At 43.5% G+C, this 25204-nt stretch overlaps 1 protein-coding gene across 10 annotated transcripts in view; it reads right to left on the bottom strand.

The window, feature by feature from the left end:
• The window catches only part of KTN1 (kinectin 1), a 111799-nt gene that overhangs the window by 19290 nt on the left and 67305 nt on the right, over nt 1-25204 (bottom strand). For 6 of the 10 annotated variants that reach the window (XM_073350031.1, XM_073350028.1, XM_073350033.1 and 3 more), the window contains exons 15-32: nt 23616-23684; nt 22893-22930; nt 22659-22749; nt 19912-19980; nt 17450-17484; nt 17197-17287; nt 16227-16295; nt 13558-13595; nt 12685-12775; nt 12464-12532; nt 8516-8553; nt 7770-7860; nt 7597-7674; nt 5930-5967; nt 4427-4517; nt 4252-4320; nt 3777-3814; nt 1474-1564 (exon numbers count right to left, since the gene is read on the bottom strand). In XM_073350031.1, the coding sequence (XP_073206132.1) occupies nt 1474-1564; nt 3777-3814; nt 4252-4320; nt 4427-4517; nt 5930-5967; nt 7597-7674; nt 7770-7860; nt 8516-8553; nt 12464-12532; nt 12685-12775; nt 13558-13595; nt 16227-16295; nt 17197-17287; nt 17450-17484; nt 19912-19980; nt 22659-22749; nt 22893-22930; nt 23616-23684 (1194 nt within the window). The remainder of the gene's footprint in view (nt 1-1473; nt 1565-3776; nt 3815-4251; nt 4321-4426; nt 4518-5929; nt 5968-7596; nt 7675-7769; nt 7861-8515; nt 8554-12463; nt 12533-12684; nt 12776-13557; nt 13596-16226; nt 16296-17196; nt 17288-17449; nt 17485-19911; nt 19981-22658; nt 22750-22892; nt 22931-23615; nt 23685-25204) is intronic. The other 4 variants (XM_073350036.1, XM_073350030.1, XM_073350037.1 and 1 more) reach the window with 1 other exon arrangement.

The following is a 25204-nucleotide window of genomic DNA, read 5'->3' on the forward strand; positions in this document are numbered from 1 at the left end:
TCCCAATCTGCCCGTGAATGACACAGTAATTTGCTGTGCTCCTACTTCTTTCTTGGCAAGGTCGTCACACATGTTCTCCGCAAGACGGATCATATTTCACAGTTTGGAGCCCGAGGTAACTAGTTAACTCGGTTTGAAGATAAAATATTGCACCTCCATTATCTGGAAAGGGTTGCTGGGTTGGGAAGACTGCTGCTCCTTGGGAACTTGCCTTTTCCAGCCTTCAAAACTAACAGTAAGTCCTTAGCAAACTACTGATTAGACTGCTGCATTTTTAGTTACTAAACAAAAAGCTTGAAATCCAAACATACATTCAACATTTCTGCGTCGCCACTTCTGTCGCCTGAATATCCCAACAGCAATGTAGTTGTTACAGAAGAGCAAGCACGTCCCAGATAAATTGTGGAGTGGAGTGAACCTAAAGGTGTGGTCTCCCATTAGCTTTAACTGGAGTTGCGTGTATAGTGAAGGGGGCACGTACACTTGGCATTCCACAGAACATGAGCCAGGTATACAAGAGACAAGATCAATTTACTTTTCCATGCTGACTATTCTTTGAGAACATGTGGTCATTGGTCAACTCCCCACCATTTCTGGTTTTGCTTTGAAGCTATGTTGTTGCTCACCATAGACAAGCGAGCAAGTGCTCTTCTTAGCATTTTCTTGTATTACAGGCATCCCCTCTACATCAGGCAGCCAGAATTTTCTTGACTCATGTGCTTTAGAGATTCTTACACGCTGTTTTGCTTTATAAATAAAGTTTGATCTGTTGGATTTGTCAATGTTTATATATTCATTTTTTCCTATTAAGACACCCATAACATCCTTCTCCCATGCCAGCATGGGCTCCGGACTCCTGTTCTCCAGCCTGGTACAGATTACGCATGTTGTGGAAGCAATGCTGTAGGTTAATGCATGAGAAGAGATGAGTGCAAGCATCACTTTGTTTCACCCATCAGGTGATAACCGGAGCACTGACAAAGCTGCAGTAGAAGGAACACTTGCTGCCCATCACCTTTCACTGTGAGAACTGGAATTAGACATTTTTAGAAGTGGGGGAAGTCAGATTTGAGTCATGAAGGTATTATTTTTCTGTGCTGTCTAACACACAAATCAGATAAAGGCAACAGTCTTCCCCTCATGCCCCAATTTTCCCCAGCGACAGTCTAAGTTTGACATTGCGGTTAACCATGTGAAATTTAAGTTTATGAGAATGCCATTAGATCTTGTTCTCCAGCAATTTCACCTTCCCCCATGGTTAAGAGAATGTACAAAGAATTAAATAGCAAAACTCAAGTGTTCGGCAAACTAAGGGATTCTTTGGGTAGCTGTTCCCAAGGGAGAAACAAAGTGAGCACACACCCTGGTACAGGGCTATAGAATAGAGGTTGTTCTCATGGCAGCAGAATATTGGGCACTGTTTAGTTTTGTGCACACAGAAATACCCCTCAAGTTTTTGAAGAATTCACTTACATTGTTCTTTTTCCTGTGTTGCTCAACAGCATCTTTCAGGGAGCCTAGCTCATTTCGGAGACCGGTGATTTCGGTCTCTTTCCCTGCAATACTGAATTAGCAGAACAGTCAGTCACAAATCTTCACATGCAAGATACTCAGAGGGAAATATTGACATTTTCTCCTTCTCCCACTTGGCTTGTAGCGAAGGCGGATTAATGTAGCCTGCATGCAAAACAGGGCAATTCTGGAGAGATCCACTCATCTTGCACAGAGTCACCATCATGCACTACTCATTGAACAAGAACACGATTTCAAACATGTAGTCCTCATCTGAAAGGTCTTGCATAATTGTGCCGTTACATCTTTGAATTATTGAATCATAGAATATCAGGGTTGGAAGGGACCTCAGGAAGTCATCTACTCCAACCCCCTGCTCAAAGCAGGACCAATCCCCAACTAAATCATCCCAGCCAGGGCTTTGTCAAGCCTGACCTTAAAAACCTCCAAGGAAGGAGGTTCCACCACCTCCCTAGGTAACGCATTCCAGTGTTTCACCACCCTCCTAGTGAAAAAGTTTTTCCTAACATCCAACCTAAATCTCCTCCACTGCAACTTGAGACCATTACTCCTTGTTCTGTCATCTGCTACCACTGAGAACAGTCTAGATCTATCCTCTTTGGAACCCCCTTTCAGGTAGTTGAAAGCAGCTATCAAATCCCCCCTCATTCTTCTCTTCTGCAGACTAAACAATGCCAGTTCCCTCAGCCTCTCCTCATAACTCATGTGTTCCAGTCCCCTAATCATTTTTGTTGCCCTCCACTGGATGTTTTCCAATTTTTTCACATCCTTCTTGTAGCGTGGGGCCCAAAACTGGACACAGGACTCCACATGAGGCCTCACCAATGTCGAATAGAGGGGAACGATCACATCCCTCGATCTGCTGGCAATGCCCCTACTTATACAGCCCAAAATGCCATTGGCCTTCTTGGCAACAAGGGCACACTGTTGACTCATATCCAGCTTCTGCAGAAAAGGACCTAGGGGTTACAGTGGACGAGAACTGCTGCCTAGCCATTCGGTCCCTAGTCTGTAGCACTGCATGCGATTCTTCCGTCCTAAGTGCAGGACTCTGCACTTATCCTTGTTGAGCTTCATCAGATTTCTTTTGGCCCAATCCTCCCATTTGTCTAGGTCCCTCTGTATCCTATCCCTACCCTCAGCGTATCTACCTCTCCTCCCAGTTTAGTGTCATCTGCAAACTTGCTGAGGGTGCAGTCCACACCATCCTCCAGATCATTAGTGAAGATAGTGAACAAAACCGGCCCCAGGACTGACCCTTGGGGCACTCCACTTGATACCAGCTGCCAACTAGACATGGAGCCATTGATCACTACCCGTTGAGCCTGACAATCTAGCCAGCTTTCTACTCCTTCTTACTCCTCCTCTTGCTCCCAATGCTTTTGCCTTACTGCTCATTTTAGTTTCTTCCGCCGTTCCCTCCCAAGCCCTAAATCAGACTGTCTCTCTCTCATTGCCTGCCAGACTCCTTTCTTCAAATCACTCCTCAAAACCCATTTCTTCCAGAAATCATTTCCAACAGCTCACCCTTAGTTATCTACTTCCTCCCCTTCCGCAAGGGATGTTTTACTTCTTGTCTATTTTAGATTGCAGGCTCTCTGGAGTAGGGGGCATGTCTGCCTGGGTCCATAGAACCCAATGTGAGGTATTTAGCAGTATTTAAGTGATTGTAAACCAGAGAAAAAAAAAGTGACACATTTTAATGCATGAGAATGAGAGCAAGAGACCATTACACACACTGTAAGCAAGCACCTCATAACCTTTAACACAATTCTTTCGGGATGCTTCACTTCCAGCTTGTAATTCCTGAGCTTCTCCTCAAGATGATATTTAGGCCATCCAGGCAATTTCATGACATGCACAAGAATTCACTGGGAAGCAAAGATCTAAAAATTCACTTTGCTTGGAACCTTAAATGAATTTTCATCTCAGCCACTAAAAGAGAAAGGCTAGCCCATTAGCCTTGAGCATATTTAAATTTAAACACTCAGAAATGGCTTGCTTCCACTGTGCCCTCAACGTAGAATAGGAGAGATTCAGGGTTTGCAGAACACCTGAGCTAGCGACTGCAATTCAGAGTTACATCTGTGAAGCTCCAATTTACCAGACACCTAACTTATTACGCTCATTTCTCACTTGCATGCCTGAGGCTTTTCAAAACCATTTGGTTTGTATTAGGTACAAGTTTTCAGTGCAGTAATGGAAGTCACATGTATTAAAAAACAACTAAGAGCAATACTTACACTTGCAGCAGCTCCTCGCTTCGGACAGCCAGAGACGCCTACAAACAGATCAGAAATGCATTAAACCAGATGAACAGTAGCTGGGAGTGCTGTCGAGGAGGTGCCTTGCTTTGCTCACCAGCACTCCCCGCCAGATCAAGCAGCAACATTAGCTGTCTCCTGTCCAGTCTTTTTTGGCCAGAAGGTTGGTGACTGCGACACGTGGCCTGAAGGGTAGGGAATGCGAAGCAGGGGAGCAATGTGGTGGGGTAATCAAGACTGCAGCATGGATGCAGACCCACAAAATAAGAGGGAGAATAGGGACAGAGGGACCAGATATCCAGCAAGTGGAAAACAGTTAAAAATTCCCCTAACATCTCTTTAAATTGTTCCAGGATTGGTGCAGCTGATAAAGAATGGGGATTAGCCTGCTGTGCATACTCTCAGCAATGTACCCCATCAATGTCAGTTATCAAAGTCAAAGTGGGAGCCGTACCTGCTTACAGGTCTCTTGCTTCAATTCTTGGATTTGCAATTTAAACAATTCATTTTCTTCTTGTGCCTCCTGTACAAATAAAGAGAAGCTATGACATTATCTTCACGCCCATGCACTCCTCTTTACCACCCAGGACACTAGTGCATAGGGTGCTTATTCCCTATTAACTTCTCACCTGTAACTGGTTTCCTTTGTTTGTAATTTCTCTCCCCCTTTCTTCTAAAACAGCCTCCATCTTCTTCACCTGTTCTTCCTTCTCTTTCAATCTGCGACATTCATTCAGGAAATCAAAAAGTGCTTTGACTAAAAAATAAGTATCACTCTGGATAAGAGTTTGATGCTCTAGAGTGGGCTGGCTTCACAACAGTCAAGAAATTAAGCCTGTACATTTACAGCATATGCATGACAGAGTGCTGCCAAGCAAGGTCAATCTGCAGGGACCACCACAGCACGAAGTAGTCTCCACATACAAGCAATCTATGACCTCTATGCCAAGAAACCCAAAAATAGTACTAGCTCTGATACTGCAAACACCTGCCGACTAAGAACTGGCCTGAAGCCACTGAGTCATTTCACAGGTCACTAAACAGCAAATTCATTTAGTCACTATCAACCTACATAACATTCAAACCAGAAATAGGGGAAAGGTTACAAATCCCCCTCCAGCTCGCTCCCTAGAAAATTAAACCTGGCTTCTGTGATTTCAACCTGGAATCCCAGGTTTGGCCCGGACATAGCTAGAGTGTCACCTGAGGCACATGGCCAGGGACAACGTTTCAAGATTGGAGAAGGCGATTCCATCTCTCTTTTATTGGGCGTGGGACATTACCAAGCGTTGTGGTGGATTCTTCATCACTGTCAATATGGGCCTGCGTTATAGGCGGGCAGACTAGATATTCACAGTGGTCCCTTCTGGCTTTATAATCTATGAATGGTCTCTCTGAGAAGCACAGTAAGCTATCTGAATCTAAAGGCGTTTAAAGCAACTCTCTTATGAAACACCAAATACAGGTGTCCATTATCTATTTTCATGCTAACTGTTAGCATGAAACCAAAACAACAATGGAAAATGGAACAACGTTTCTTTACAGATCAAGTGGTAGAGTGCTTCAGGAGTCTTGTGGAGGTAAATTAGCCATCTGTACTCTTGCTGTTTAGCTGGTTGCTGCCTGAGTGGGTACTTCTACACATCCCGTGGTAGCAAGCGGATCTCAGAACCCAAAGTCCAATTTAAAAGTGCCGCGTACGCAGCTATTTTTAGCACGGCAGCGCAAGCCCAAGCCTGTCAATCTGCACTTGAAGGCTCGAGGACATGGACTGTGTAGACGTACCCTTCGATGCTGTATAGACCCTGGCCACTTCGTCAAACGTATGCTTTATGTCAAAGTAGGTGGGGAGAGAACAGAATACCGAGAGTGCTGAACACATAAGAACTACTAGGCATGTGTTAAGATTCTAGTTAGATGAAAGAAGCCTCTATGACCTCTTCTTTTGCTCTGTGTATGCGCACTAGTATTTAGTCAGGCCGGCGCACTTCCATCAGCACTAAAGCTTATTACAGCAAAGCACATAAAAATTCCCACAATGAAGTCCCACATATTTCAATTTAAGATAAATCACAGCACAGAGACCAGAAAGCGCAGAAAAGGACACTTGAGAAGCTGCTCGGCATACTTACAAGCTCTCCAGATCCTGGACTTGTGACACAGCAGATACCTATCAAATAGAAACATTCAGACCCATACTGACAGCACAGTAAACACCTTCAGTTTAACAGTGAACATTTACATCAGTCAGAATAATGATACCTAGCTCTTATATAGCACTTTTCATCAGTAGATCTCAAAGTGCTTCATAAAGGGAACAGAAAATGAAGTGTCACTTTTCTAGGAAAGACTAAAGGTTTTTATGTCAATTGAGTTTAAACATTTATATTGCTCCAAAACAGTATAACACCAAATTTTAAACCAAAAAATAAAAACAAAAACAAAAAACCCCACATCACCACAAAACTGACGCTAACTGGCACAGATCAAACTCAACCAGCCTCTACCACCTCCACCCACCAGTGGGATAAATTACTCCCTGGCTTCAGGACTGACTTAAGACAGAGAATGTGTGTTTGACACCACTTCTTGCCCTCATAAAAATGAGCCAGCTTTCAGCACTGCAGAGTTAATTCATGCAGCACCAACCTACCCTGAGATCATGCTGCATGCCAGCCCTTTGGTGCCCCATGCAGGGACCAAAGAGCAAAATCCCAGCCCATCACAACTTCTGTGATAAATCAAAGGGGAGAGGCACTCAGAAATTCCAGGCCAGGGCTTTACGTGCACCCGGGAGATAGACACAAGACAGAGCATACATGTCACGCTCACGTCAGTCTGAGACACTGAAAGACAGGCAGTCTGCATTAGCTACAATTACCATGTGGTCTGCACACAGAGCTCTAAGAAGTGCACACCACTTCAATTCAGCCTCAAGGTGCCAAAAAGCAGATAAATGTGATAAAGTTCACAAACTTCAAAGGCTTCAGATCACTGCTACCGCCACTATTGGTAAGAAACCACCTCAATTTTTGCAACTTTAGCCTTGTCTTAATGAACTCAGGCTAAACCATGACAAGCCATTGCAAACCGAAATAAGCATGTCCACACAGCCTTTTGCACTGGTTTAACCAAGGCCTTGTTTACATATGGAATTATTCCAGAATAGATATTGCACTTTAAATTCACACTCTACCTTAATACAAGTTAACTTTCAAGTGTATACAAGTCCTAAATAGGTTTAAAATTATTAAGTTAAACCAGGGCCTGCCCTTTCAAATGGGCCATAGGTAGAAACAAAAAGCAAGTGTGAAGGAGTGTACTACCCCTTTAAGGGTCAGACTAGGGTGTAAACAAGGAGGATCTGCCCCACTCATGGGCTGGTAATTTAAACAGGAATAGGAAGCTGAACTAGAGAGAGGGAAGTGTATTAGAACTAGAAGCCATGAAGGCTGCAGCAGGTGATGGTGGTTTTCCTGAGGCCCTAGGAGACTAACTTAACCAGAGGCTTTGTTCTGTAGACTTTAAGTTGGGAGCTCTGACCCAGGTGAGGGGAGGACCCTATGAACTGTTTACTGTACTTGCTCCAGTCCTGTAACCTTATTAAAAAGAGAAATGCTATTTTGTTAATGTGTGTTGGCTCCTCCTTGCCCTGCAAAAGTCACTCTGTTACTGCCCCAATCAGGGGAAGTTAAGGCAGGGTGCACCCACAATGGCTTACCAGGGGCACACTGGGATGGCCCATGCCTTTACAAAAACCCAAACACGTTGCCAGACCATTCTGTTCTGGAATCCATACCTGCTCTAGCTGTTCCAAGTTCTGTTGCTCAAGTTCCTGAACTTTACTGGTTAAGTGGGTAATTGTATCTTGTTGACTCTTTGGATAGAAAAAGATGTTAAGTGTCTGTGTAAATTCTGTATTCATAGTTATTGCATCAAACACTTTGCTGGACAATAAAAGAAAAAGTTTACCTGCAACCATTCTCCTTTCTTAGCAATATCTCTCTCCTTCTCTTCCAATAAAGCCTCCATAGTTTTCATCTGTTCTTCTTTCCCCTTCAACCTGTACCATGCACAAAGAAGTGTTTTATCCATTTGGAAAAAAAACCGAACTTAGCAGCGAGTGCATAACAAACAAGAGCAGGCTGCACGATCAAAGGCTCCACTGCAGTTTATGCCAGCTAAAGAGGAGTACGAACACTTGCATTTCACTTTGCTTTTGCAGAGAGCTTGAAAGGTGCACTTGATCAATGCTACCGCTCATTAAATCAAAGTGGACCGAAATTCTGCAACGATATACATTGTAGGGATTCCATACACATTTCCCCTTGTCTCAAGATATTTCCCCTCGCTACATGAAAGGGGCAGAATTGATAGTTATGGAGATTTAAGTCATATTTTTCTACATACGTACAGAAAGGATACCAGTGTAAACGTCCCACATTGCCCTGCCAGCATTTCTCAACTCTGACTTGGATGTAGCATCTGTCAAGTAGTTGGGTCTCTATGCCCACTGAACACCTGACAAATCTGCTCAGCGATCTTGGCAAATAGCCCAGCTATGGCAACAGCATTCGTAACAAGGATGCTTGTCCACTAATACCACTTGCTCATTTCACACAGAATGGACATCAGAGAAGTTGAAATGTTCTGAAAACAAAATTTGAAGACAGGTGCCATAGAACAGATTAGATGCTTCTGTTAGCAACAGTACTTACAGGTTCTGAAGGTCCTTGACTTGTGAAGTGATCGATACCTAAAAACAACATTCGGTACTTAAATCACTCCTATAAGGTTGGGCTATCCACACCAAAGTCCAGTATATAAAGGTAAGTAAACAGACAACTACTAAAATTAGTTTAGGGAGGAAGAATGCGAAAACAAGGTCATTAGAGATTGTTAAAAGGGCCACTGCCTTGTAGTTTAAGTCTAGAAGGCAGGTCTGTAGGGAAGAGTTACAAAACTGACCATCATTTACACACTTTTCATAATGATTTAGCACATCCCCTGCGGTGTCAGAAATAGAAGCACTCCAGCACTGGGCCAGTGTATGAGAACCAGAGGTGTAAACTGACCCTAAAGACATCTGTTTTGTTTCACTACCCACCCTGAGTGAAGTTCAAAACAGATGACCCTCTTTTATTAATTTAGATCTGAACACAAGAGATTTTTAAATAGGATTTCCAGATTGCCAGTGCCCCTTAAAGTCTCTGTTCAAAGGAAGATGCCAAATAGAGTGTTTAATTCTTGTGGGTGGATGAAAGGTTACCTGGAATATTTTTTTGTTTGAATTCTAGATCAAACAGTAGACTACCAGTCGACGGGCCACACTCCTAGCAAGAGACCTGGCAGGAATCACAATAGCTCAAAGCCCATTAACTCACTCCAGTAGGTAGTACCCTCCTCCAGTGCTGCATTAGAACCTGAATTATTTTCAAGGCCTTGTCTACAGCAGAGAAATGCATCATGCGAAGTAATGTTTGTTCCACTATAAAAACACCTCATGCCCATACCCGCAGGCGCATCAAATCGTTTACAGGGGAACTAGTTAATGTTTAGAGCAGACTACGCATCAGCGCCAGGCAGCGTTGGGTCCTCAGACATTTTGGTGCCAGTGTAGACTGACTAGCCAAAAGGGTTCGACTAGTGTTCTGCTAACACTCCACAGTGCACTGGTGGTTTCACAAAGTCTCCCACAATGCACTGCATGAGCACAGCTCTCACCTCCCGGAGCAGCACTTCAAGGAGGGGGTGTCCTATATAGCACTCATGAGACTGCAGTTGCACATTGTGTTCAATTCTGGGCACGCTACCAGAGAATTAAGGGAAAAAAACAGAGCAATCAAGACCAGGAGGGAATGCTTTAGGAGAAAAGATTAGACAGAAAAATCATGTATAACTTTGACGAACACCCTCTAAATCAGGGGTTCTCAAATGGGGTCGTGACCCCTCAGGTTATTACATGGGGGTCATGAGCTGTCAGCCTCCACCACCAATGACTGCTTCGCCACCAGCATTTATAATAGTGTAACTTAAAAAAAATAAGAACAAAAGAATGGCCCTACTGGGTTAGACCAAATGTCCATCTAGCCCAGTATCCTGTCTTCCAACAGTGGCCAGTGCCAGGTGCCCCAGAGGGAATGAACAGAACAGGTGATCATCAAGTGATCCATCCCCTGTCGCTCATTCCCAGCTTCTGGCAAACAGAGGCTAGGGACACCATTCCTGCCCAGCCTGGCTAATTGATGGACTTATCCTCCATTGATGGACCTATCCTCCATGAATTTATCTAGTTCTTTTTTTAACCCTGTTATGGTCTTGGCCTTCACAACATCCTCTGGCAAGGAGTTCCACAGGTTGACACTTCCTCTTATTTGTTTTAAATCTGCTGCCTATTAATTTCATTTGGTGACCCCTACTTCTTGTGTTATGGGAAGTAGTAAACACCACTTCCTTATCTACTTTCTCTACACTAGTCATGATTTTATAGACCTCAATCAGATCTCCCCTTAGCCGTCTCTTTTCCAAGCTGAAAAGTCCGAGTCTGATTAATCTCTCCTCATACGGAAGCCGTTCCAGACCCCTAATAATTTTTATTGCCCTTTTCTGAACCTTTTCCAATTCCAATATATCTCTTTTGAGATGGAGCAACCACATCTGCACACAGTATTCAAGATGTGGGCACACCATGGATTTATATAGAGTCAACATGATATTTTCTGTCCTATTTTCTATCCCTTTCTTTAATTATTCCCAGAATTCTGTTAGCTTTTTTGACTGCCACTGCACATTGAGTGGATGTTTTCAGAATACTATCCACAATGACTCCAAGATCTCTTTCTTGAGTGGTAACAGCTAATTTAGACCCCATCATTTTATATGTATAGTTGGGATTATGCTTTCCAATGTGTATTACTTTGCATTTATCAATATAGGTTTTTAATTTATAAGGGGGGGTTGCACTCAGAGGCTTGCTGTGTGAAAGGGGTCACCAATACAAACGTTTGAGAACCACTGCTCTAAATATTTGAAAGGGATGAGCACCGACAAGAGAGAACAGTATGGGTAGTGCATCGAGGTGTAACTGGGAACAACGGTGAAACCAAGAAAAATAAAGTACAGGCAAAATATCAAGCAACATCCTGACAGCAAGATGGAGAAGACTGCCTGGACAACGGTATCCTAAAAAGGGACAGTAGTCCCATTGTTTGGGACACTAGATAAACTAGGACATCTGACATGTTTTTACCTCTTCGCTCCTGGTAGATGGAGTGAAAACTCATTCTGCAAAGACTTGTTTTCAACTACTGGCTAAGGAAAGAGAATGGCTGGCATGTTTACCTAAAGAACAGAAATGCCAAGAGCACAGACCCTCTGGCTTTAGAGGGGATGGATAGGATTTGACAGGAGGAAAACTTGAGCAAGAACCATTTTGACCCAGTAGCTTTGAGCTGGGAGAGCAGCTGACGCCGGACAGTAAGAGGAAGCTCCTTCACCGTTTGTAGTCAAAGGGAAGAGAACACTGAAGGCACTATAGGGTGCCAGCGCTCTACTAAACTAAGGTGCTTAACTGCTGGAACTAACTGCGCAGAGCTTTGAGCTATAGGAGTTCTCGCCAAGTCTCTCACTAGCGAGCACAGGACTCTGAGTACCTGTTATGGGGTCGCTGAAGATGTCATCTGTTAGACTGTATCTTTATAGTTTTGTACCCTATAACCAAGGCCTTCATTTTGGTTTGTAGAGATTTTTACCAAAAAAAATTCCCAGGTTTTACAAAAAGCTATTTTTTTTTTTTTTTTTTTTACTGATTTTCATCTGAATTTTGGACCACTAAGGAACATGAAGAGACTGATGATGTTAGGAAAATCCAATACACTACATTAGGTAGACGTGTTTATACTAAAAATAAGTTAGTCTAAGTGTCAATGCGAGACTGTCTGTTAAAGTAAGGCTGTGTAAGATACATACACGTGTGCATACATGTACATCAGTGCTCAAATCCTAAATAAAGTGCCAAAACTCCCTAGACCTGACTCCCTGCTCGTGAAGGAAAGGTGTCGTCTCAGGTAACCTGGGTGGACCTGAGGGGAATCCCAGAGACCCGTTTCCCTGCTCCAGAAGGAGAGATTGGGGCTTGGTAACCTGGAGAGTTCAGGTAACTGATCCACCATCTCTCCTTCCTGAGCAGGCCCAGAAACAGAAGGGATAAAAGGAGACAGAGTGGAGAGATGCCACCTTCTCCACCCCCACATCTTCTGGGCCCCCTTCGGCAGGAGAAATGGCAGCTTGGTAACCTGGGCCACCATCTCTCCTGCTGGAGTGGTGAGTCGGGTCAGAAGTACTCTTACTTTTCTCTATTCATTGGAGTTTTTTCCTGTCCCTCGGTATTAACCCCGATATTTAGCCAGAAAACTGAAGTTAATTTTTGCACTGATTTTCACACGTTTTTTAAAAAGTATTTTGTAACAAACCCTGAAATTCCCAGGAAATGTGAAACACAATAACCAGAAATGAAGGCCTTGCCTACAACAAACTTCAGCCTATAAAACCAGGCCTCATCCAGTGACAGGCCCCGGTAAAACAGCGGATGTACTAGAACAGATATGCTAGTAAGCAAAGAATCCATTGCAAGGCTGCCTCATACTTCCAGCTCTAAGGAATTTTACCTGTTTTTCCATCTCAAGCTGGGTATTTCCTACTTCTTCTTTCAGAGCCTCTATTTCCTGTGTGAAAGCCTTTCCAATGACAAAACAGACAGGATTGGACAATGGAGACAGCACCACAAAATGGATTCTACAAGTTTATTACTAGCAAATGCAAGGCAAGAACAAATAAATGGTAGTAAATAGCACAGACACAGAAAGGCAACAGCACGACTGATAGGTACCTGAACCATTTTCTCCTTGTTTGCAACTTTGAGGACTTCAGCCTCCAGCAGTTCTTCCACCGATTTTATCTTTCCATCCTTCTCACGGATTCTTAGCACAGAAGAGAGAGGAGACATCACAAGCTAGTTGAACTAGTGTAAGTGATCATTATTATTAACATCACAGTAGCCCCTAAGAGCCCCAGACATGCCCCTCTGTGCTAGGTGCTGTACATCAGTAACAGACAGTCTCTGCCCAAGGAGCTTACAATCCCAGTTCAGAACCACATAAGTGGGTATCATACATACACCAGAGGAGCGGAAGGAGGGGGATAGGGCAATGTGGTACAAGCTTGCTTTTGCAATAATTAGCTCTGTTTACCGTTGGTAGGTCCCTAGTTTTGTTTTTAATCAGTAGCAGTAGTCCTAGTACGCCACCTGCCTACCTTCAGATTTCATGTTCTGGCAAACATGCTTCAGCAAAATATTTACCTCTGTATTTTTGTTTTTCTTAACTTTTAAAAGTAAGAAATACAAATCCACTCCTTTCACACACATTAAAGGAGAACCTGCCAATAATCTCATGGTCCAGCACCTAGTGACCAAGGACAGGCCTAGAACCCTAAGGCCTGGGCTAGCTAAACTAGTGTGAGTCCTACTTCAATCAACTCCTGTCCCCCTACACTATTTAGTGTATATCTATTACTGGATTTACGGAAGCATTAGTTTAACTTGATGTGTTGCTCAGAGTTCACACAGCCATGCAAACTTTGTGCACCTGATTAAAATGGGATGTTCAGGGGAGGCAACATACCCCTGAACATAGTGAAGAGGAGTTGGAAAAGAGGGATGAGGTTTAGGGAAGAGGTAGAACAGGTTCATAATGCTACTTACACTTTCTGAAGTTCTTCCACCGCTGACTCGAAAGAAATCTGAGCAAAACAAATATTTAGTTTAGAGAGAATAAAGAGTTCAAAGTAACTAACTGGTGGTGGGAGTGGGAGGGAAAAGGCCTGGAGAGAGCAGGGATCAGTAATGGGACACAAAGCTTCGCAAGCTCTAAAATGCCGGTCTGAATTTGGACTGGGTTTGTAGTCGCCCTAAGTTTTTATCATAGGATGGTAGTTTGATGGCTTCTATGGTGGTCCCTAGTGGACTAGTGTCCACCATCATCAAAAAACTCACCAAGTTATTGCAGCACGCTCCAGAATAACCTTCCCCAAAAAGGAAAGGTTCAAGATGAGGTATTAACTGGCAATGTCTTGTGAGATAAAGCCCAGTCACTGCTTCTTTAACAATGGTCAAGGCATACCACGAAGGCACTGGAATTACCATAGTGTGTAGGTAGCCTAGGCATGGACCAGCACCCAGTTGGGCTAGGCAGGCACTGTCCAAACACAGACCAAAAAGACAGTGGACTAAAACCTCTGGTTGGCTTGCTCAGGCCCTTACAGTCACCAATCCATTTTGCAGGTCACAGACAGCATTCCCAGTGCAATGAATAACTCTGTGTACAAGTGCAAGTCATGCCTTGCTAATTAAGTGGGTAGGTTTATTAGTACCTATAGTAAAAATATATATATATATTTTATATACCTACACACACATATATATATACACATACATATACATACAATCATTGACACACAGTGCCTAACAGACTTATTTGATATCACCAGATCATCATGATGATCTGTATTTCCTTGAGCTTTGGGGAGGACTGAGATAGATGGGGGCTGAGATATTGGGGAAAGCAAGAGGCAGATAAATTCCTTTGCCAACTGACTGGTTTAAAGGGGTTGGGATTTGCTGCTGGATTTGTTATTCTTTTGTACAGATTGCATTTTAGCAGCCAGTAAAGCAAGTGGAGACTAGGGATAGACACTGTACATTTGTAAGAGTCAAAATCAATAAGTATAAATTTATAAAGGCTCCCCGTGAGACTTTTGTCAGTATTAAAAGCGCTTTCATGAAAACAGCACTGTTTGGCTGAAACCTGGTCCCAGCAGGTGAGCAGACTCTTGCAACTGCCCAAAGAATAAAACAAGAGCATTTTATAATGTACACATACACTCATGCCCCCCAAAATTAGAAGAACATCAAAGTTGTGATCATATAATTACCCACCATAATTCATACGTACCAGAGGGCTACATTCAGGTTTCCTAGGCAACCTTACTTCTGGCATTTCCCAATTTGAAGGTTTGGCTTTGCAACTTTAATATTTTGAACATAGGGGGAGGGTGTGGGTGTAAGCGTGGAGACTGGGACTGGCGAGCTAAGAAGAATGGGGCCAGAATGAGGCGCAAGAAGTGGGAAAAGAGAGTCCCACTTTGGGGAACAGATGAAAGAATTTATACCACTAGTGCCTGCTCCTTTCCAGAAGCTGGAATGGAACCCAAGATTCCACCATGCCTCTGCAGTCAGTGAATATCTGGATCTAATGGTTCCAACCCTGCTGATAACCCATGTGGGTACCAAAAAATTGTACAAAATTATGTAACTAAAGATTGTCTCAATGCATAGAGGCGCAAGGGGGGTAAGGTAATCTCTTATTGGTAGGGCCCTACCAAAATCACGGCCATGAAAAACGCATCACAGACCGTGCAATCTGGTCTTTTGTGTGTGTTTACCTTGTACAATACAGATTTCACGGGTGGAAAACCAGTGTTTCTCAAAAGGGAAACCCCAAAAGGGAGTTGCACGGGGGGCCACAAGGTTACTTGCAGTGGGAAGGGGGAGTTTGACAGTATTGCCGCCCTTACTTCTGTGCTGCCTTCAGAGCTGGGTGGCTGGGAAGCGGCAGTTGTTGGCCAGGCACCCAGCTCTGAAGGCAGCGCCCCGCCAGCCACAGGGCAGAAGTAAAGGTGGCAACACCATACCATGCCACCCTTACTTCTGCGCGGCTGCCTTTCAGAGCTGGGAGGCTGGGGAGTGGCAGCTGCTGACTGAGGGCCCAGCTCTGCAGGCAACAGCGCAGAAGTAAGGGTGGCAACACCATACCGTGCCATCCTTACTTCCGCACTGCTGCTGCTGGTGGTTCTGCCTTCAGAGCTGGGATCCCAGCCAGCAGCTGCTGCTCTCCAGCTGCCCAGCTCTGAAGGTAGCACCGCTGCCAGCAGCCCAGAAGTAAGGGTAGCAGTACCACAACCCCACTTACAATGACCTTGCGATCCCCCCTCACCCCCCACTTGTTTTGCGACCAACTCCTTTTTGGGTCAGGACCCCTAGAATTACAATACCACCATGAAATTTCAGATTTAAAGAGCTGAAATCATGAAACTGATGATTTTTTTAAATTCTAGGACCATGAAATTGACCAAAATGGACCATGAATTTGGTAGGGCCCTACTTATTGGGCCAACTTCTGTTGATAAAAGAAATGAGCTTTTGAGCTACACAGAGCTCTTCTTCATAATACATACACACAGGTGCCAAATTAAAGTAACACAGGCAATCTCAGTTATGGCATTTCCTAACTTCTGAGTGCTTGACTTTTAAATCTTAATAGTGTACTTTTAATGTAGTTTGCACATAATATAATTTAGGATTTAAAGTATTACCTGCTCTGATTGCTGAATTTGCAGATTCTGAACTTCTTTTTTCAAGGATGAATTTTCTGCTCGCAGTGCCTTTTAAAGAGAAATACACAGGAAAAGTGAAAAATGCAGTTTTAAGAAAGATCAAAAACAAATTTGTTCACTGCTCCTTGGAGGATACCTCATAAAAGCAATATTCTCCTTCAAGTTTTTATCTCTCTCAATTAAACTGATTCCAACTGAAACAGGACAGAAATTAAAGATAGAAAAGACCCACCTAGATCTAATCTCCCTACGCCCTGCCAGTATAGAATGTTTTATCTAGTTTAGTTTTACATGTCAAGCGAAGCCAGTAATTTTTTCTTATTATTTTAGCCTAAAAAGTTTCCTTTTCTTATTTTTACCACTGTGAAACAAGCCTCCCCTGTCTTGGAATTTACACTCCCTTCAAATACCTGTCAACCTTTCTGACCCCTTAAAAACTGCCTACCCACAATATGTACATTTGTAGTTTATGGTGGCAACCACCATTGTATCTGAGCACCATCCAAATACCAGCAATAGTCACTCCTCTTCTCCTTCCCAGCAAGTAGCATTAAAGGGCTTGAACAGAATTACAGGAGGGGGGCCATCCTACCATTAGACTAGAAAAATTACAGAAGCCACAGTAATAATCCCAAGAGTTTAAATAACTTTTTCTAGATGTAAGCTTGTCACTAATCACTCTGGACATACACATATGGGATCGCACTGTTTTATTCCTGACCAACTAGGACATTACCAAATTCCTCTAGAATAAGAACAGACTGTTCTAACATGTGCACGAAAACATCAGCAGCAGGAAGTGAACACTTTGGCCTCAAAGAGGTCACTTTTCCTATTCAAAGGAAATGTTCTGGAACCTTGACATGCGGATCCACAGCTCAAAGTTACATATAACATGAGAAACCCCAGTCTATTTCCCACCCATGATAATATTGCAAGAGATTTTTACCTTCAATTCCTCCTCCCTATTAGCCACTTGTATGAGCCCAGCTTCCAGCAGTTCTTCAACCGTCTTTATCTTTTCATCCTTTTCGGTAATACTGAGAGATTAAACAAAGATGTTACAACATATTCTTCATGAAGAAATAAGTTGGCCCTACAATAAATTTTCAGGGGGAAAAAAAAAAAAAAAACAGTAACCTTACTGCCATAGGAACAAGTAGGTATTTTAGCTTCCTTGATGGGCGCCGAAAATCCCTTACCTCCTTTCCATTTGCTCCAACAGCTCTTTATTAGCCTATAAAGTATGAAAAGCTGGTCAGCGATTGTCACTGGTTTAAGACTTAGTAACAGAAAGGACTGGTTAGCATCAGCTTGTCTAGACACTGAGTTTTTGGATTAAACTAGTCCAAGAGGTAGAGTTTTCATAATGTGTGCCCCCAAGACTGCTCTTGGATTTGAACCCGGTAGGACAGGGGTGCTGGGCCAGGCTAACTTTTATACTCTTCATATTAGTTCACAAACAGCAAGGAGCTCTGGACACCAGGCTTGATATCATGAGGTGCCAACCGCCCCGTAACTCAGACGTCGATGAGTTTTGAAGGTGCCCAGCACCCTGCAGCGTCTGGCTCAGAACTTCCAGCCCACCAACCTGAACACCTACAAGTGTAACCAAGATTAGAGTTTCTACATTTTCCAAAACCATGTACTTAGCTGGGGCACCACGCACCAGACTCTGGCTTTTACATCTATGCAAGGGCCAACAGCAGTGCATGCTGGCAGCAGCGTTTTTAATGCCACCCACAAGGGAGGAGGAGCTCAAGCCAACAGCTGGAGGAAATCCTGCAGTGATTCTTCAGGCTCCAAGGTGCCAGTTGGGAATCTCTAACTGTCACACCTTAGAACAATGGAGCCGTTCCAGGGGTAGGAGCTGCTGACTGGTGGCTATAACTGCAGCCAAGCAGATATCAAAGCTGAGGCAGCAAGACCTGTGGTGAAAGGGTAAAGCCATGTCTTTTGCTTTTCACAGGCAGCCACGACCAGCTTGTCTGGTAGGTGAGGAACAAACTACGTGGGGGAGTGCTCCAGGTAAGAGATCAGGAATAAGACTGAGAACAAACAGTAGTACTGGCCATGATGATAAGTCAGTGGGCCTTTACACAAGGAAAAAGCGTCTCAGAAAAAGGTTCATCAAGTTAGACTGAAAAATACAAAGAGGTCGATACTTTTTAAGTTCAAATTTTGACTTTATGTTGCTTGCTGTGAAGCCTAGAATTTTGGTTGGCTGAAGAAATATGGTACTTTTGGCCCGCGTCCTGTCACAAGCCCCTGCCACAGAGGAAAGGCCGCTGGCGCAGAACAAGAGGCAGCTCACAGACGAATGGCTACCGCTCCCTTTAAAGGGAAAACAAGCGGGCAATTCAGTCTGGAAACTGGAAGGTGAGTGACAACGTGGTACAAGGGTCAGTCTGGAGTAGAGACCAGCCCAATACTCTGAGTGAGGGAACAGCATTAGCAGACAACCTGCACGAATGCAGAATTACCTGCGCTATTTACATCTGCGGTGAAACCAAGAGCATCAAAAACAGTAAAAGAGTTAGAGGACCTAAAGCAGGAGCCTCTACAACGTACACACAGAGCTAAACGTTGATAGCAAGGTGTCTTGCACCTCCCACTCCCTTTGTGGAGTGAATACATTAAAACATTGGGTCAAATGGCCACGGCTCTTATGTAACAACCTGCCACGTGGAGCAAACAAGAAGAGTCATACCATTGCCTGCAAGAATCCACCTCCACTCAGCCTTACATCACATCCATGTGAAGTGACCCAGGACAAAAGGAGACAGAGCAATCCCCCCTCCCCATCAGCAAAGCAAGGGCTTGCCTAATGGAATGACCAGTTTATTGCCTCCATGTCACTGCCAAGACCTGTCCCTTTAAAGTGCCCCATACCACCTCCCTCCTTGGGGCATCCGTCTCTCACTGATCAGCTCAAGCTAGAGAACGAGCCTCATCCAAATGATGAAGTGGGACTCGTTCCACTAGCAGGATGCTGTCTCATTTAGCAGTGCTGTTTCACCTTAACACCACGACCTTCCATACGCTCTGCTGCAACAAGCTCCATCTGACTGAGCTATAATTATAATGAACTGTCAGAGGTCATCAGGACCCCTGGGGAAGGAGAAGCCTATAACAAGAGAACACAGACCAGTAAGCACCAAAATCTAAATGAAGAACAACCCTCAGGGATTTTGAGCCTAGATGTCTCTGATCTCCAATGGCCATGTTGGCTGCTGGGACAGGTGACATACAGACAAAAGGAAAGCGTGATGCCCCCTGTCTTGACACATCATAGTGAGGGAGGGTGTAGCATGCCTCACCAAGTCAAATTTAACCAATCAGATTGGCTTGTTAACCGATTTGGCAATCTGTTCCCAGGCTGTTGACTCAATATTGGCTTCCTGATACCCTATGGGCCTCCTGAGGATCTCTAGTGGATTCTTTATATCCAGCAGCTTGACTGAAAGCTACTGCTCAGCCATCAGGTTAGGGCCACAAAGGACTTTCCATTTTGCAGTACTGAAACTAGAGCTCTAAAAGCAATGGGCAGAGCAGCTGAGTTTTCAGCCAGCTCACCCTGGGACCCTGGTCAGAAGTCGAACTCTTTAAAACAAAAACAACAACACTGGCTATTTAATAAGACATCAGTAAATATTGATTGTACCTGCTCGGACAAGAGAGCCTGCAGGTTTTGAACTTCCAATTCCAAAGCTTTGTTTTGATCCTTAAGCATCTGGAAGGAGATAGCAAGCCATCAGTTCAGAACTGTGCACCCAAATTGCTTTGTTTTGTAACATTTGCCATATAACGAATCATAAGTAGAGAAGCTGCAGGGTGTTTTTTGTTTGTTATTTTGTTTGTTTTTAACATAAATACAGTAGCATAGAAACGAGACTAAAAGTTGCTTTTCCCTCTTTCTTTCTTCCTCAGAACATGAAGACTTTTGTCCCCAGATAGCCAAGACAAATAGTCCTCATCCCCAGGCCTGGGATCACACAAAAAATAATTGACTACCCCTGCCATAAAAGATGTAACAGTGCTGGGAGTTGTAGCTATCACCTAGCATACGACAGTGAAATCTAGTCTATCCTTCTACAGAAAACCACTTATTAGCACCATGTCAACTTATTGCTGATGACTGGCTTTTACAAAATGAGCCTTTTATAAAGCAAAGGTTCCAATATCACCTCCCAGATGCTCGCAAGCTACCCTAAAATGTTTATAACAGCAAAAACAGATGTGTGTGCAGTCTTCCGCACTCTCCAGCTCCAGCTGTTGGATTAGATGCCTATGAGAAGGCAAGTAATCATACTGTGGGTCCCTCCTCTGCCTTTGATAATCACTCTCGAGGCGACAAAGCAACTTCTCTCTGGAGCATGGCAGAAACAGAAGCCCATCTTAACTGGTAAATCAAGACCTCAAAAGAGAGTGCAGATCTAGCCTAGATTGCTATTTCTGAAACAACACTGGCTCCTAAATGAAGACATTTTTCTCCCCACCATTTACACAGATGACCACATAGACACTTCCCCTCTCTTGGGCACTGGCACCTACTTAGTTTTTTTTCACCTACTTGGGATGCAAACGTCCATATGACACTATGAAGAGCAGAACAGTAAAAATGTTTCTTTACAGACTGGAGATAATAAATTTAGGATCTATGGGATCAATACATTTTTATCTTCTGTACTAAAGCATCAACACCGTAGCTGGACCCTTACTGCTCACCTTTAAAGTCCCATTAGCTTAGATAAAACCCTTATTAGTTTCTAGGCACTTTTAGTTCATTCCACAGCTATTTGTCCACAACTTGCTGATTATCCCCACATGTGCTGGAAAAAGGCAGGAAATGCAGTTATTTCACCATGCAGTCTTTTTAAAATCTACATTTAGCTCCATCAGCATGTATTTTTAGACCCCAGCTTCCATCACTTTTACCAGTGATTTTCAGACTCCTTAAAAGTCTGCTAGGCACTTTCTCTAAACACATGGTTCCTACCCCAAAGCTTTGCAGGGCAAGTTTAGATGTGAAAGGAGAACAAAAAGGGAGAAAAAGGATTGTGGTTAGAGCTGGGTGAAATTTTTTGGCCAAAAGTTTTTCCAGTGAAAAATGCAGGTTTGGCAACACCGAAACATTTCACAAAATTTGTGTCTGTTTTGCCAAATTGTGTTGAAAAAAACTAAAGAAGTCGAAACATTTCAATTGGATTCAAAAGGACTGTTAAAAATGTTTGAGCACTTATAATCTAAATGAAACACTGTTGGACCCCAAATAAATTTTTCTTTGACTTTTCAGAGTTTGCTAAAAAAATTTAAAAGTTCTCTCTCAGGTTGACCTGAAACATTTTTTTCCAGAATTCTCAGTGAGCTAAAAGATCAGTTATTTGCACAACTAGGTATGACTGAGAATCAATCCATTTTGGACTAGGATACTCATCCCGTTTTGTCTTTCCTCTGATGCAAAGAGAGAACTCCCAACACAGTTACATCTTTTATGGCAGGGTAGTCTATTTTTTGTCAAGGTCCAAATTTCTTGGTCAAGGTACAGTCAAGGTCCAGACTCCAAAGAAAACAAAATAATGATAAGAAGATTTTGGGGTTCGTTCAAAAGCATCTGGCAGTCTAGATTTGACCCACAGTCTGCCTATTGACTACCCATGCTTTATGGGTTACCCTAGGAGGTTGTGTGTCAGCTCAAAGCAGAGTTAATGTTGTTTGGGAAGAGAAGTAAAGGGGCTATCCCCCTTGTGCTGAAGGAACTATCTTTAGGAAGAAGGCATTAAAGCCCTTCATGGGAAGCAGGCCTTGCTTTATAAGGGTTTAAATCCAGAAGTGAAGATGTTTGGGGTTTAACACTGTTCACTCTTGTGTGCACAAAATTCAGAAACAAACATAGCTCCGCACAAAGGAATTCAAATGTTAATCGATAGCTTGCCGCCATAGTACTGATGAGAAGTTTTAAGTTAAAAGCAAAATCAGATATTTTTACATTTATTTAGATTTTAAGAAAAAAGTTGTAATCAGATCACGAGCAACATGATAATCCAAACCATGTACACACCAGCATCTGGCAGGACACATTTCAAATATGAAATGCAGAAAAACCTGTCACGGTTACTACTGAACATCTTGTCCTTTCAGAGATTTCATTAACTATTTAGAGACATTAGTCTTCACAGCTGCAGTTAGTACATTTACATGGATTTTAACATGGATGTACTTAGTTGCATAGTTTGCTGCTACGACGACATCCTCAAAGGATGCCAGCAATATTACATATTCCTGTTTACAGTCTTAACAGCTGAAAATACACAGCCCCACTCTGCAAATCAGTGCAGTTGTTTGCACTGTTACAGAATCTTTCAGAAATCTACAAAATATTACAAACAAGCTTAACACAGAGTACAGTACCTGAAATTCTTCCCTTGTGTTTGAAACCTGGGCAAGCTGTCCGTGTAGTTGCTCTTCCAGTGTTCTTATTTTGTCATCTTTAATATGAATACTGAGACAGTAAATTACACAGTTAAAAATGCTTCCCTTTTCCACTCTTACAAAAAGCATCCATTCAATTAAAAAAAGATATAAACAAAGAGCTACAAAAAATTGTTTACCAAATGCTGGTTGGATTTATATGATTTAATCTACCTTTTCTGCATCCTCTCCAGTTCATGTGCAGCAACAGCCTAGATATAAAGAGGATTAGCATAGTCTTAACATATTACATCACAAGACTCAATCAACCCCACATTCCCCAATATTCAAGCTAAAACAAGTCAGTTTTGCTGCTTTTCACTATATTAGTCTCCAATGTAAGTGAAGGAATGTTATCTTTACTCATTTTTAAAGACTGCAAGCTCACATCTTCCACATTATACATTCAACAACTAGCCCTCCACATTGGTGCTCTCAGATATTCAGCACCCACGATGATGAAATAAAGCACTGTCAAGTATTTTAAGTACCTAGCCATAGGGCTGAAAGGCAAAGGGCCAGATGTGTAGACCTGCGCATGGGAAGCACTGTGCAGATATGATTATTTTAGATAGCGGTCAAGACTGCACATGCAATCATGGTTTCTGTTCACAACCATGGGCACAGTGTCCTGAAGAAATCTGTTTGAAAATTTAAACAAATTAAAGCTATTTACTCCAGTAACCGGAGCATTCAATAAGCAGACTCTTTTTTAAGATGTTTGGTTTCTTGAAATTCATCACTAATTAGCCCAGATCTGTAGCCTTCATAGTTTTACCCTGCTCCAAGAGTAATTTCACTGAAACCAATGGGGTTATTTGCAAAGCACAGTGCCACTCAGGTGTGTGGGGGGCAGAATCTGGCACACAATGAGTTAAGTAAACATGGTTCTTTTACCTGCTCATTTGTCAGAGCCTGTAACTTTTGCACCTCCGCTTTTAGGGATAAATTCATATTCTGTACAACCTACAGAGAAAGATTAATTCATTTAAAGTCATTCCATATTCTTCAGAGCAAATATTTCACAGAACCTTTTGCTAAGAGCCTAACACCAAGATAACCTCAGACTTCCTTGTAAGGCGGCCAACTTTCTAATGTCTGAAAACTGGACACCCCTGGCCCCACCTCTTCCCCCCAGGCCCCGCTTCTCACTCACTCCTCTCCCCTTCCTCCCCCCATTGCTCACTGCTCTCCCCCCTCAACTCCAGCATGAGCAGCCCCAAGGAACTTGCAAACCGCAGCTCCAGCAGGCCATCTGGTAGTGCAGGTCAGAAGAGCACTGGGGCTGCACGGGAGTAGCCAGGCAGCCCTGCTGGCGAGCTAGGGGACAGCCCTCCTACACAGAGGCATCCCTCTGGGCTGCCTGCCCAGCAGTCCCCTTCCCTCCCCACCCTGGAGCTGCCTGAGCGCGTGGCCGGGGAAAGTGCCGGCTGGCAGGACAACACGCGTTTCTTCCCTCCTGGGCAACATTCCCTGCCCGCTGGGAGCCCGCACCCTATTCGCCATGGGCCCCACACTCTGTCCTCCGCTGCAGCCCTGCAAACTTTGCTCCTCAAAGCTGGTGCATGCATGCTGCTGCAGGAGCAACCACTTCAGGGCCAGGCTGCCCCTTCCCATCTCTCTCCCGCACCAGTGACCAGACACTGCCAAGTTCCCTTTTCGACTAGACGTTCCGGTTGAAAACCGGACACCTGGCAACCCTACTTCCTTGAAGTTCATCTGCCTGTGTAATCCATGTGCCTAATAGGGAGACAGCTCTTCAAGAGATCTGTCAGCAGGGGATAGGAATGAGCGGGGTCTGGGTCACTGTTGCTAGAGAGACGCATAATTAGCACTCCACATCCAGAAGTTCCTGGACTTGGGTGTGGCAGTTTTGGGTCTGCTCCAACAGGTTCCCTGTTGCTGGACTCAAGACTCCATGAGAACAAGTAGTCAGGGTAGGTGCTTTGCAAAAGACCACGTGCCCTGTGGGTGGGTTGGGAGAAGCTGGGCCACAGGAGCGGAAAGCAGGCTGTTTTCCCTAAGCCTGAAGCATTTTGCAGCAGGGGTTTTTTGGTGGATTTTTTTTAAATCTATATATTTAAACTGAATGGTTGGCTGGTTAATTAGCTAGCTGACTAGCTAACCGTGATTTCAGCAGAGGAGGAGGAAGAGTCTGCATTCATTCCAGTTGGAGATTTCTACAACCAAGTGGAGGGACGACGTTCCAATGCTTTTGACTCAGCAGACTGATCACCAAAATCCATACAAAGACTAACCAAGACTCAGGAGAACTCAACCTGAGCTTCTGGAAACCCTGAGTTTCTTCTCACTGTGCTTCTGCGGGGACAGACCTGTTTACATTTGTTTTCTTTATTTATGTTTAGGTAGAACTGTGAAGATAATGTATGTGGGTTATAAAGTAGTCATGTCATGTTGCAGAAATTAAGTTGGTTATTTTTTATTGTTTCTTTATCATAAGATTTTATAAAGTTGGTATTAAGTTC

The sequence above is a fragment of the Lepidochelys kempii genome, chromosome 6, assembly GCF_965140265.1.
Source record: "Lepidochelys kempii isolate rLepKem1 chromosome 6, rLepKem1.hap2, whole genome shotgun sequence".
NCBI lineage: Eukaryota > Metazoa > Chordata > Testudines > Cheloniidae > Lepidochelys > Lepidochelys kempii.